At 45.4% G+C, this 13,929-nt stretch overlaps 1 protein-coding gene across 1 annotated transcript in view; it reads left to right on the plus strand.

Annotated features, from left to right (window-relative positions):
• Hsc70-5 (Heat shock protein 70 cognate 5) overlaps nucleotides 1–13,231 on the plus strand; it is a 45,947-nt gene extending 32,716 nt beyond the window's left edge. The window contains exons 13-15 of the mRNA XM_075672504.1: nucleotides 3,527–3,832; nucleotides 9,700–9,840; nucleotides 12,658–13,231. Of these exons, the coding sequence (XP_075528619.1) occupies nucleotides 3,527–3,832; nucleotides 9,700–9,840; nucleotides 12,658–12,747 (537 nt within the window). The 3' untranslated portion in view covers nucleotides 12,748–13,231. The remainder of the gene's footprint in view (nucleotides 1–3,526; nucleotides 3,833–9,699; nucleotides 9,841–12,657) is intronic.
• The last annotated feature ends 698 nt before the right edge of the window (nucleotides 13,232–13,929 follow it).

Here is a 13,929-nt window from a genome sequence, read left to right on the forward strand (position 1 = left end):
CGTTCATGCAGTACGCATTTGTTTTCTTAGTTTAGTCGATAATTCATGCATTTTTACATCTCATGAAATATGAATTACCTACCGTATTTACTCGATCGTAGCGCACACCCGTTTTGCGGGACCAAAAAAAGGGGGGGCGGAATAAAAGCGCCCTCAATTGTAACGCGCACCCGTTTGCCGTGACCTAAATAAAAGAAGTCCTTTACTGCGCACCTCGCTCTTCCATACAGAAATACAACTTTCTCTCATTTGGAAAAGCCGATTTGCTCCCAGTACACTAAAGTTGCAATAAATAGAAAAAGTCTCGTTTCGCCCGAAAGGTGAAGCATCAATTGCGATAGCAAATTAGTTGACAGCTATATCAAAAGTAAGGATAGTAGTAGTAAGGATAGGCCATATAAACTTTTAAACATTCGCTTAAACTAAATTAACAAGCATGGCAACATGCACGCTCAAGCAAACACAAACGCTTATCACTGAGTGACCGCAGAAACTCTTATCAAAACACTGTACAGTAAACCCTCGTTAACTCGAAATTGTAAAATCCGGGAAAAATTTCGAGATAAGCAGAGTTTCGAGTTAAGCAAAATGCCGAAAATTTCAGTGACCGGGTCACTGAAAGCCAGTGACAACCAGCACTGCTAACAAACGCTCCACAGCACGAGGGGAGCTTTTGCAATAAACGCAAATTCCCAGGAAAAACTGAATTTTATTGTTTTGGAAAGAACTGGGTGATGCTTGCCTGCTTGGCGTTGGCATTCGGCGCGAGAAAAGCGTCCTCGAGCTGCTGAACGCACCGCATGAGCCGTTGTTCGCCGCCGCTGCATTCAACTTTGTTGCGGAGCAAACGTAGCAAGTTCCTTGTTTCTGCAGTTGTCGGCACTTCTCTAGGTGGTTCTTCGTCAGCGTGATCACCGTCGTTCACTGCCATTTCAACAATGTCGGCGTCTGACAACATTCCGGTAACGGGCACGTCCGACTCGTAGAGCGCGTACTCTTCAAAAGTGATTTCGCCGTCCTCGGCATCGCTGGCGCAGCCGGCAGCTTTGCGGACTTCGTCGCAAAGTTCATCGCAATCACTGAACTCGTCAGTGTCTGGCTCGAGCGATTTCTCGGCGCGCGAAAATCCTGCGTGCGCGAAACAATTGGCAATCGTCAATGGACGTACTTGTCGCCAGGCTTCAGCGATCAGGTGGACTGCACCCAGCAAATCTATTTCGTACTTCTTACCACTGTCGTAAGAGCACAAAATGCGGTGCAGGAGACTCTTCCTGTAAAACTTGCGAGCCACCTCAATGACTCCTTGGTCCATAGGCTGGAGCACGGACGTCATATTAGCAGGCAGGAACTCCAGCGTGACCGCCTCCAAGTTGTTGATTTTTCCGTGGCCGGGGCAGTTGTCCACAACGAACAACACTTTCCGGCCGTCCCTTGCCATTTTGCAGTCAAGAGCACGTACATACTCTTCAAAGAGCGCTGCAGTCATCCAGGCCGTTTTATTGGCGCGGTAAGTTTCATCTCTCGGGAGCCGTGCATTTCGGAAGCACCTTGGATTGAGCGACTTAACGATAACAAGCAGCGGCAGTTTTTCATTGCCGGTGGAGTTGGCTCCGAAAAGTATCATCACTCGGTCTTTGCGCTGCTTAGTGCCTGAGCACGCTTCTCCCTTCGGCGTGTATGTGTGGCTAGGCAGCATCTTATAGAACAGTGCTGCTTCGTCGAGGTTGAAAATGTCCTTGTCCGCGTAAGCCTTTTGCAGCTCAGCGAGGCGGTGGTTGCGCCAGGTGTCTGCAGCCCCTTCATCAACAGTGCCGCTTTCGCCGTGGATAGGCTTCGAGGCTACGTTATCTTTTTTTAAATCGTTCAAACCAGCCATTGCTGCAACTGAAGTCTGTGTGGCCCATCTGCAACGCCAGAGTGTCTGCCTTCTCCATCATCATTTGGGTTGTCACGGGAAGGTTGGCTGCCCTGACATTCCGGAGCCACAGCATGAGTGCTGCTTCGACGTCCGGGAATTTCGAGGCCCGAATCTGCTTCCGCTCGCTGGAAAAACTTTGCTCGAAGCCATCGAAGACCTTCTGCCGATTCTTTAAAACTGTCGATAGCGTCGACAAGGGGATGCTGAATTCTTTGGCGATGCTCGTTTTGGATCTTCCCGCTTTCTCCACTTCCTTGATTAACGCGACTTTTTTCTCCAGCGTCAGAGACTTACACTGCTTGAGGCGGGACATCGTCGTCGTCCGTTGACCACACACCACACACACAACAACAACAAAAAAAATCGCAGTCAACGCGTCGTGTGCACAGCGCGACGAAACAAAGAACAGAATCGCACACGCACAATAACGTTCGCACGTGCGAAATGCGGTGGCGCGACTACCCGATAAAACCCATGAGCCCCCGTGCGCAAGCGGCGCACACCACGTGACTGCTTCCAAGGTTACTTGACGTGGTTGACGGAAAACGGCTGCATCCGCGGGAATTTTGTATTCGCCCTTAGATCGTGACCGTGTTCGGCACTTTAGTAGGAACCAAGTGCTCGCTCGGAGCCTTTATCACCTTTTGGTAACGGCCTTTGCCTTCAGCCGTCCCGGTCGAAATTTCGAGATATCCGTATTACGCCCGAAAAATGCTTAGAGATAAACGGGTGCGAATACATAACGCCTATGGGTGGGGAAGGCGTGGCGTGGAAAACTTTCGACTTAACCGATATTTCGAGATATGCGAGTTCGTGTTAACGAGGGTTTACTGTATTAAGTAAGTGCTGTAGCAGGAGTGAGCGAATTGACCTTTGTGCGGCCTCTCGCTTCAACGCGAACTAAGCGACGAAAACGCAGTGTAGGGTGCCTAGATGGGTAGACTCTGTCTCCATCGCAGATTGATTTCAAGATAGGGGCCGCTCGACTGTGCCATACGCAGCAGCTACCAAAGTAGAGCGCCTCTTCTGTTTGCGCCAGTCCTGCATGCAAGTTTTGGGAACTCCGAACGCCCGTGATGCTGGACGATTTCCATCAGTCTCCGCAGACATGATCACTTTCCTTTTAATTGCGGCATCGTGTGTCTTCGCAGTCAGTACTTCCATGCTGACAGAGCAAACAGACAATGGGAAGACGGACAGTGTACTAACCTAAGCACACATACTACAGCACATGGAGGAAGCTACGGCAGCTAGGCTCAAAGCATGTACAAAGCGGCCATTTTAAAATGCCGATGGGGATATGATAACACAGATTTAGGGTCGTACTCGATTCTAACACGAACACAATTTTTGGACCTGTTTATCGGAAAAAAAGTGCCCGTTAGATTCGAGTAAACATGGTAATGAGATTCTACTGTATTTAATGCACATTCATGGTAGTGCATGTGCTGCAGCGAACTGTTTTTTTCTAGAGGTATGTAGTAGAATTGCGTAAGAATGGTATAGTACTTGCAATTCACTTAATTTCAAGGTTTTGAGAAAGCGTAAAGGAGACGAAGCCTGCTGGTTGTGTTAGGCAATATCAGCTATGTATCTTGTATCTTGCAGGTTGGGATTCCACCAGCTCCTCGTGGAGTGCCTCAGATAGAGGTAACATTTGACATTGATGCCAACGGTATTGTTCACGTGTCAGCACGGGACAAGGGCACAGGCAAGGAGCAGCAAATCGTCATCCAATCTTCTGGTGGCTTGAGCAAAGAGGAGATAGAGAACATGATCAAGAATGCGGAGCGTTATGCTGAAGCTGACAAACAGAAGAAAGAAACAGTTGAAGCTGTGAACCAGGCTGAGGGTATCATTCATGACACTGAGTCGAAAATGGATGAGTTCAAGGATCAGTTGCCAGAGGAAGAGGTAAGTTGTGCATTACGCTTGGCGACAATAGGGAGTTCTAGGTTTTGTGCACCAAGTTAGAGGAGGCAAACTGCCAGGCGTACAAAATGCAAAAAGGTATACAGTTGAAACCTACGATAACAAACTCGAAGGGGCCTGAAAATTTGTTTGAATTAAAGAGACTTGTTTTTGAAGTATTCGTGCACCATAACACGATGCACGAATGGTGCGAGTTGCGAAATATTGCGGCGCACAAGCACACAGCGAGCGAGGGCCACGAAACTGCCAATGCCAGCCAACATTCGCTTCCCGATAGCGGCAGAAAACGAAACTTCAAGGAGCGGGCTAAGCTGGCGCCAGGCAGGTGGGGCTGGGCCTCCGCTGCTGCTTCCCTCTACATGCTCGTGTGTTTTTTCCTTCGTCTGCTGCTAGATCGGTGCTGTGTTTACCTACTTCGTCCAGCGTTCTTAACTAGAGTCGTGTCTTAACAAGATAATGAAGTCATTGCCGCTGATCATAATCATGTTGGTGTGCTCTATCTGTTGCAGCATCGCTGCGTTCAAAAGACTAGGAAAATGAGGTACTGGGTGTCACCTTTGCATCCTTGTATTCAGGGTCTGTCTTGTCGTACAGAATAGGATATGGCACACTGTCTCCAACAACCTTTCCATCGGGACGTCTAGGTTTAGACGCGTCATTGTAAAAAAACAAGTGCGAACAAGACGAACAAAGCCAACCAAAACAAGCCTGAGCGAGAGCTGACGCGAGCAGATGATAGTGCGAAACAAGCAGTCTAGCTGAACCAGATGTGAGTACGAATAGAGATGTCTGGAGGGTCCACATGGTGCCAATTTCCTGCGCATATGTCACTGTAGGGGCCACTCTGTAATTAATCTCCTCCGCTCGCGGCTCGCTTGTCGCCACGATGAGCCACGAAAAATCGTCCCAGGGCCGATCCCTCCTGTGGTGCGCATTTTGCCGCTAGTGTGGCTGGGGCATTAAGGCGCAACGCAGAAATAGCGACCTTGCCATTTGAGAGAGGGCGAAATTTCCGTCGCAGATATTTTTTTTCTTTGCACGCAGCATTGAGGGGTTTCTCCTAAGGCTTTCCTCTATGGAGGGGTCAGAGCAATGCTGGTTGTAGGCGCCACTGTGTGATTTGGCACGCTGTTGAGAGCATTGTCGGAGCCCGGCATGTTCGTACTAACTGTTGCAAATGCTTGCGCATTTGAATTACCACATTGATGGGACCACAGTGTCAGTTCGAATAAGCTGGAAGTTTGAATTAAGCATGTTTGAATTAATGAGATTCGACTGTACTTGTGTATCCCCTGCAAACGACCATAGGATTCAATGCATTTTGTATCTCGACAATGACAGGTCGCTGAACTACAATCCCGCATCAACGAAATTTGCCAGAACACAGCACTGCATATTACCTACCTGCGCAAGGCTAACAGGCTCCAGAATGTGCTCAAATGTGTTTGCTTTGCACTAAAATTGTGTGAAATGCCACCGCATTACGCTTGCGTAGGCGCCACCATTTTTGTTCACAATAACCACCAAGTGCAGGAAGCCATCGCATACACCAGAAACATATCATGGCCTCCATATTGTTTGTTGATCGTTCATTTCAAGTGGCATGAATATTGCTACCGCCATGCGACAACCGTTTTTGCACACCTAGTGCAATACATAATGTGTGGCTTGGTGAGAAAAGTGCAGCAACAACAAATCCACATCCCACTGGTGTGAACTGCCATGCATCAGGCTGTCATTGAGTGATCATCCGGGAATATGCGACCCTTGTTTCAAGAACACTGGTTTGCAGATTCGGCACTGGATGTAGATTTGCATGAAGGGGCTGAAATCTCTATCGAACGCCTTTGCAGATATGTAATATAATCACTTTCGTTCTCTGCACCAGACGTGCCCGCGTCTAAGGGCGACAGTGTGCGCTGGAGAAACGTTGCTGTTTGCATGGTGCACTGTTGCTCTGTGTCCGGTGCCAAGTTATGAAAGATCTTGCAAAAGTGATTGCATCTCCGAAAGCACTCGACCAAGAATGCTGCTCCACGGCAGTGTCACCACTGCTGGTCGACGCATGGGGGCGCACTCGGTGCTCTTGGCAGTGTGGTTCTATATCCTTGCGCCAGGCTTGCCAAAGTAGGCTAACAGAATTCTGACAGTAAAGTTTCATTCCACAATGCATTCTCTGTTTGTGCTGTCATTTTGCAACAACGAAATTCTCGTGAAAGTGAATCTTTTTGCATTCCTCGCCGATTTCGTTATTGTGAGGTTCAACTGTACAAAAGAAATCGAAGCGGGTTCAGAAAAATGCAAGCAGGGCATGGTGACTTACAAAGGTATGCAAAGGTACTTGGGTGGGCTATTTCTAAAGCTAGAGTACATTGTGGTGACTACAGTAGCCTACCGGTTTTTCAGACTCCAAAAATTCGGACTTGATGGATATTCCGGACTTCATAAATGTACCATCAGGGTTCCTATAGAGCTCATGCATTTTCACGACCGATTTTTCGGACAACATAAAGCCAGAACTTCGATTTTTCGGACAAAATTTGCCTCGATGGACCAGCGCTACGAGTAGGCGAGGACGCCAATTTGAATCTTGAGCGGCCTGACTAGCTTCGGATCAAATGTGAAGTGGCTTGGATCGGCATAGTAATTTGATTAGCAAGTATAGGAGGCATCCAAATCCATGCGGCAACAGTGGCGCCTGTTGTAAGCAACGCCGATCTTAAAGGCCATACTTTTGCCTGTAGCCTGCGGCGGAAGCAATTTTGAGATCCAGAAACCGGTCATGCGCAGCCAGTTTTGGACACCACCTATTGGCACCGAGAACGACCTAGAGGGGCGCTACGAGCGCCGCTCGCGTGATTTCTGGGCACGGACTCTCGCCTGTCGTCTGCTGCAGTTCATGCGGTGTCCGCACACCTTCTGCAGTGTTTCCGTTTGTTGGCTCTCGTTCCCAATGCTTGTATACTTATGACGAGCCTCTCAAATATATATTTTACGATGTCTTCGTTCGCTAAAATGTAATCAAGGAGCTTATTTCCTAGACGACAATATATTTCTCAAAGGCAACGCTGTAGTGCCACCCGAGGGAGCTCAGACCAGCCCATTACAGGTTTTTCATGCGCGGATCTACACTTTCCAGTGGTAGCTCACGTGAATAATAAAAGAATAAACGCGAAAGCACAGCACATAAGAATCTAGTTAAGGTTCCATACCCACCATGGTGCAATATGCGTGTCACAAATAAACGCTGACTATATATGACTTCTACAACATTTATCTTGATTTTAACCCGTTAAAACATGTTTGCTCACGACGAATAGTTCACGGTATAATATCGAATTTTTCTATTCACAGAAACCCTCGGCAGTAACACGAGGACTTAACTACCTCTGCAGTTTAGATTCGGCCAGAACCACTTGCGTTTTTAACTGGTTCTCAAAATTAGGCCGTTCTTCACCGATTAAATTTAACTGGCGGTAATTTGAAGCAAAGCTGATTGAGGTTTAGAGCTGTTTGCAGCACACAGAAAGGAATGTACCAATATTTATTCCCTTTCCGTGCGACAAGTTCAACTCACTTGAGCAATTTACTGGTGCATCTTGCTTGAGAAACTATTTAAGTGCACGTTAAAGAACCCCAGGTGGTCAAAATTTCCGGAGTCCTCCACTACGGCGTGCCTCATAATCAGAAAGTGGTTTTGGCACGTAAAACCCTAAATATTATTATTATTATTATGCTTGAGAAACAGACATGATTAATCTGTTTGGAGAATTGACACAGGCTGCCGCGGTCAAATATTTGAGTGAAATATGCCTTTTGGACCGGTTCGCTGCAGCCAGCAAGAAGCCTAAGGCCCATTCATTAGTAGTGTTGCACATATTCAAGATATCATTGTTCCCCAGTGGAGGCAAGTGTTCATGTGACTTGAGGTGTCTTCTTTAAGAGGCGGGTACGTGAGGTTTTCTTTTATGCACTGACGAAGCAAATAGTTTTCAGTCTGTGTAATTAAACAACGCAGGATCGAGACATGTTGAGGTGGGATGTGTTTGCATTTTCCATTTCAACGCCGCCTAAGCTGCGTCAAAATGGTATATGACATGGTTGCGTATATGACTATGCTGTAACTCTGCGCAGTAACCACAAATTTATGCTTTCTCACCCAAAGATGGCTGTTTTCACTTGATGGCTTGAAGCTGGGGTAAACTTCAAGATGCATTGGTAAACTCTAATAATACTGTTTTGAGAACTTTTCATTTAAGTTGGAAGGTGTGGCTGCTGTTACACTAGTCTAAACATTGCTAAATACTGGAGCTGTTAGTAAATGGGAAGCTAAAGAACTTGCATTTTGGTAGCATGTGTTCCTTCCTAAACTTGTGTACTTTAGATGAGGTTGAACTGAATATAGCGTCTCTAATCAGTCCTGCATACAATGCTGCTGTATGCCAGGCTATTGGATTTGCCCAGGAGAGGTGTTTTGGAACTGTGGGTAAACACAAGGATGTTTTCATTTAAACATACAGTCGAACCCGACTATATCGAACCCGATTACATCGAATTATTCTATATATCGAACAATTTATGGACATGATATAGTTACAATGAGTATATATCGCAAAAATTACGCTTACATCGAACAAAAATAGCAGCGACACCCGATATATCGAACGTCAAGTGGCGGAAAGTGCCCCCGGAAGTTGGCTTTCCCTCGCGGTGGCGGAGAAAATCCGGCTGCGCGGCTCCATCCAACCGCTCTCCCTACCGTGACCGCGCCCGACCGCGCTACCTCGGACGAGCCGTCGGCACCCCCCTGCGAAAAATGATCCTGGGCCGCCCACAGCGCTTGCTCAGACAGCCAATCAGATGCTCTTGTGCCCTCGTCGTGCAAGATGGTGAAAGTGCGACTTGTCTCGCTGTTTTTGTGTGCGCCTTGTAGGCCTTCTCCCGCAGTGTTGCCGTGATGAAGCGGCAGAATTTGCCTTTCGTCGTGAAGCTCGCAATCATAAATCGTGTCGAACGCAGTGAGAAGTCGGATGTCCCCGCAGAGCACAAGATTCCGAGGAGCACTCTCGGCACGATCTTGAAGAATAAGGGGGAGCTTAGGGCTAAAGCGTACAAACTCGCGACCCGGTGCCCGTGGCGCCCGACCCGTACGCACGGCCGTGTACGAGTCGTTAATCTGAAATTGCTTCAGCCGTTCCGACTTCCGCGTGCTCGGTGATGACCGTAAATTCTGATGAATGCGACGAAGCCGTTGCCAGTGTTGCCGAAGTTTGGAGCGAACTGTCAGAATTTCCGGAAGCTGTTGACGAATCAACGGTGGATGAGTTTGTGAGCGCAAACGGTGTGTCGCGACCACGGGAGAGCCCGAAAACGAAGACTACATGCCAACATCGTACCGAGCACAAGTGAAAGTGGGCACAATGAGGAAAGCAACGACGGTCCTTGGCCCACATCCTCCGAAGTGATTGGTGCGCTCGCACTAGTCCGGTGCTTCTGCGCGAATGCGGAAAGTTGCGGCCTCAGCTCTCCGACTCCTTAATGTGGAAAAGTGCGTGCGTTGCAGGCAGCGAAATTGCCAAAGCAGAAGAAAATGCAGGACTATTTCGTGCGAAACTAGGCTAGTTTAATCAATAAAGTGATTTTATAAATGGTATGTGCTTTTATGACATCCAATTATTTAGCAGGCTTATATCGAATTATGCTCTATATCGAACTGATAGGCGTTTTTTTGCGAGTTCGATATAGCCGGGTTCGACTGTATAGCTAGATGGTAACATATGCTCAGTATTATTGCAGAAATAAAGTTTTGTTAGGAAGAGGGCATAATGAAATTGATATTTCTTTTGCAGTGCAACAAGTTGAAAGAAAAGATCACCAAGGTACGAGAGATTCTTAGCAACAAGGACAAGGAATCGGCCGAATCTATAAAGCAGGCCACAAATGATCTTCAACAAGCCTCTCTCAAACTTTTTGAAATGGCATATAAGAAGGTAAGTGAAGTAAACATTTGAAGAGTGTTTTCAAATATGTTAGCCACAGGTTGTGTGGCTGTCATGTACATTCATTGCACTTTAATAATGGTATTACTATTTGCAAAAGGGGCAGTGTAATTTCCTACAGGGACACTACTAATGAAGCGACCTGTTGGACAAGTCGTCTGGTCTTGACATGCATACATTTATTCAATGACACCAAACAATTATCGTATTTGCTCAAATCTAGGCCAGCCCTGATTCTAAGCCGACTCCCGAAAGTCTACAACCAGAGACAGCGCGAGAGGGGAAAAAAATTGCCTCGAAGGTAGGCCAAACAAAAAAAGCGAGGACATTGTTCACAAAATGAAAACGGCCTTTATTGAACATGATCATGCCCAGCCCATTCTACATTGCTATCTTCCTTATTGCTGTCATCTTCTCGTTGTGGCCGGCGCACGCAAAAAGCATCTCCCGTTGCCCCTCCAACAACGGACAATTTTCCTGATCATTCCAGTCCCGCCCAGCTTGAACGTTTATGACAATGCCTCTGCAGCTAGCACAGCTTTTCATTTGAAAGTGGCAGCTAAGTGGCATTGCCTATTTGGTTCCATTATGACAACATCACGCTGCACGCCGGTACGACACAGGTCAACATAGCGATGTTGCTCGTGTACTTAATTTGCTACTGCCACAGCCAGTAGCGGCTGCAATACTGACTTTTCTAGATGGCGCTAGCTATGCGCTGTATTTGGTATGATTATTTTTAGAAAGCTATCGGCCTAGATTATATTAAATATGGTATTAATGCAAAGGTATTGCTTCCATATCAGTTAATGGGCTTCGGGCAGCCATTATATGTCCTTACTGGTGCTGCCACAAAAAGTGTGCAGTGCACTGCTCACAAGCACATATCACTGCAGCAAAATAAATTATGTATGCCTTGTGTAGACAAAATCTGTCAAATTTTGTCTTTTGCGCTAGTCTATTATATCCAGGTCTGTTATAGGTGGAATTCATTACAGGAATAATATAGGTAGACCAAACTAAGCAAACAGTGTGGTCTGTTATATCCAGAAGTATGTTGTATGGGGATCCTTTGTAACGTATGGACTGCACTGTATATGGAAGTGTGATAGGAGCTGATAACTAGAAGACATTGGATATGAAACTATGAAAAAGCAGCACTGTGCCATTCCTTATCCTGCAACTGAATATTCTGTACCCCAGAAGGTGCATACCTTACTTTAGTTCACGCGAATGTGACAAGATATTGAACCCAGAACCAACAAAAAACTTTCTGGTCTGTTTGTGTTTCAATTTATATTGATAGTACAAAACGCTTCACTCTTCATGGGATTCAAGCTGATGTACCACCTTGCCTTATAATCATGACTGCTTTATAACGTAATAAATACGGTAGACACCTACTGACAAATAATTCTCGACACCTTTGTATCAAAACTTAGCTGCAATCAGTGCTAGAATACTGATTTGCTATTTCTTTTGTGTAAGATCATAGTGTACCTGGCTCTAAAGTAATTCATAGACATATATAATTATTAATGGACTAATTTCATGATGTTTCACTATGCCACTGCTGCTGCTAAACATGCCGGTAGTAGTATACCTCAGCGGGTTTAAAGGCAACCATGATAAGCAGCATGTCACATCTGTACCATGAATCAAAAGGTACGCAGGCAGGAATAAAAAGATTCTACAATAGAAGTGGGGTTTAGGAGATGCATTCTTCAACTTACCCTAAAATTTATTGGAAAGAATCTACAATGACATCGTCTGCAGCATTGTAGTCAATTTTGCCATGAACCCAAAGTACAGTGGAAAAGCCGCAAGGACGTGGCATCATGGCACCAACAAGGTTGCTGCGCTGTGCTCTGAATGTGGTGAAAGCTGTCTATTTAAAAAAAAAAAAAACATTCTCAAATTGCGACGAGTATTTGCGGAAATATTGAACTCTTAACACCGTACAGCACTAGAATAAAAATAGTGTCGGGTGCAACAGATTTCATTCTTATTGGCCCAGCTGTTGCCTAATTATACCATTTCTGCATTTCACGTGCATTTTGATGCAATGAATTTTATGAAATTTTGACTGGTATTGCCATCTAAAATGAAAGAAAGCAAATTCAGCTGTTGCGAGCTGTTTTCCTTACAGATTATCAGGCAGAGAGCTACCGTATATGCTTGACATTGATAGCTTTTTTGCAGGTGCAGCATTTACATTGAAATAAATTAGGTGTATATTGCCGAGTTCTGTGTAAGGGTTGCACTTTTCCCACATTTGTGAACTTCTTCAAGAAGCTGATTCTTCAAAGATGAGCTCATCCTTGAGCACAGCCTAGACCTTGCATGCATTACACATATGGGGAGCCTGCATTGGCAGCAGAGTAAAAAACTCCCAGCTGAAGAACACAAGGTCTTGTGGACTGCCTCTGCAAAGCCAGTGCACTGCACAAATGCACACGCAGAGTATGTGCTTTACCTGCCGTGGTTGCTTAGTGGCTATGGTGTTGGGCTGCCAAGCACGAGGTCGCGGGATTGAATCCTGGCCATGGCGGCCGCATTTTGATGGGGGCGAAATATGAAAACACCAGTGTACTTAGATTTACATTTAGGCACATAAAACCCCATAATTTAATTTTAATTTTAAAGTATGTGCTTTACAAAGGCTTTACATTGTCAAGGAACCATGTGATTCGGAGTGTGGCAGAAATGTTAATCTCTTCCTCATGCTTGCTCTGCCTGTAATTTTTTGGAATTGTGGAATTGAAGTTGTGCTCTGATACCATGTGTTCAAAATGATGCACATTGCAGATGGCGTCAGAGAGGGCCAGTTCTGAGTCTTCAGGCTCCAGTGACAGTAGCAGCCAAGAGAACGCTGAGAAGAAAGAAGAAAAGAACTAACAGTGACAGTGACTCAGTGCATATTGTGGTGGTGAAACTGCCATGATGTGAAAGCATCTCATCAGTGATAGGTTTATTTCATGAGTACCATATGGATCATTGTACCTTGATATCCATGGTTACAGTGACTTGTATAATAGGCTAGCAGCTCTTGGGCATTGCACACTGTGGAAAGTAGACTTTCTGTATGTTAGTACGTGTGTTGAAATTTTTTATTTTACCTGGTGACTGCCGTTTTATTGGAGCATGACTGTACAGTAAGGATATTAGTGCCAGCTTTGTTGCTATATCCATGTGGCCATAGAAACCTGTTAATATTTGTACTGTAGTGTCGTCAAAAGAAAAGCCACTGCTCTAATGGTATCTTCGTTAGTCTTTGGCCATTCCTGATGCATGCCAGAGCAGCTTCATTGACGAACTTTGATTCGTATTTGCAATGCTGCCTTCTGACATCCAAATAAAATTGTATATTAGTGTTGTCGCATTTTGTGTGTTTATGAATTCAAACTGCCATGTAGAACAAAGCCATATTGTGCTATAAGCAAGTGACGTTTTAGGATTGGCATATTTTTTAATTCATGGAAGTGCATCTTATCTGAGGATATAGACAAAACTGACATCACACATGTAACTTTACCCTCATTTCCGTTATGCAAGCAAGAGAACAATCCCTATGCATGACAGATTGTAGGTCCAAACTGTGCTGGCAATGCATTTAAATTTTGTTGGAGCAAGTTTTGAATAGTTCTGTGCTGTATTATTCACAGCAATGGATTACAGAGGATTGGTGCGAGTCTGTTCTTTTTGTGTAAGCCCCGATATATAGCGTTGCATCCTCAAGCAGGCAGACTCAATCTAGTGAGTTTCAATAATTTTTTTTCCATGAGAAGTGGCCAAATAGGAAAGATATTGGAACCAATGACGTCGTACATACTGGAGCTGCAGGTTAGGTGCAACTTTTGAAATGAACATTTGTCCTTCATTTTTGCCTCTAATAACCAAACTCTTCCGCCAAATAAATCAAATCAAACGTTTTGCTTGAGCCTCGTGTTTTCGCTGCTTGGGATGCAGAGGTGGCAGGGGTAATTTATTTGGACACTTCCATATTTGGGTTCTGTTTTGTGCTATAGTTTCTGTAACGGTGCTTCACTAAGGTTGAATAAAGTTTTTTTTTTCTTTTTC

Source organism: Dermacentor variabilis, chromosome 1 (assembly GCF_050947875.1).
Source record: "Dermacentor variabilis isolate Ectoservices chromosome 1, ASM5094787v1, whole genome shotgun sequence".
Taxonomy (NCBI): Eukaryota; Metazoa; Arthropoda; class Arachnida; order Ixodida; family Ixodidae; genus Dermacentor; species Dermacentor variabilis.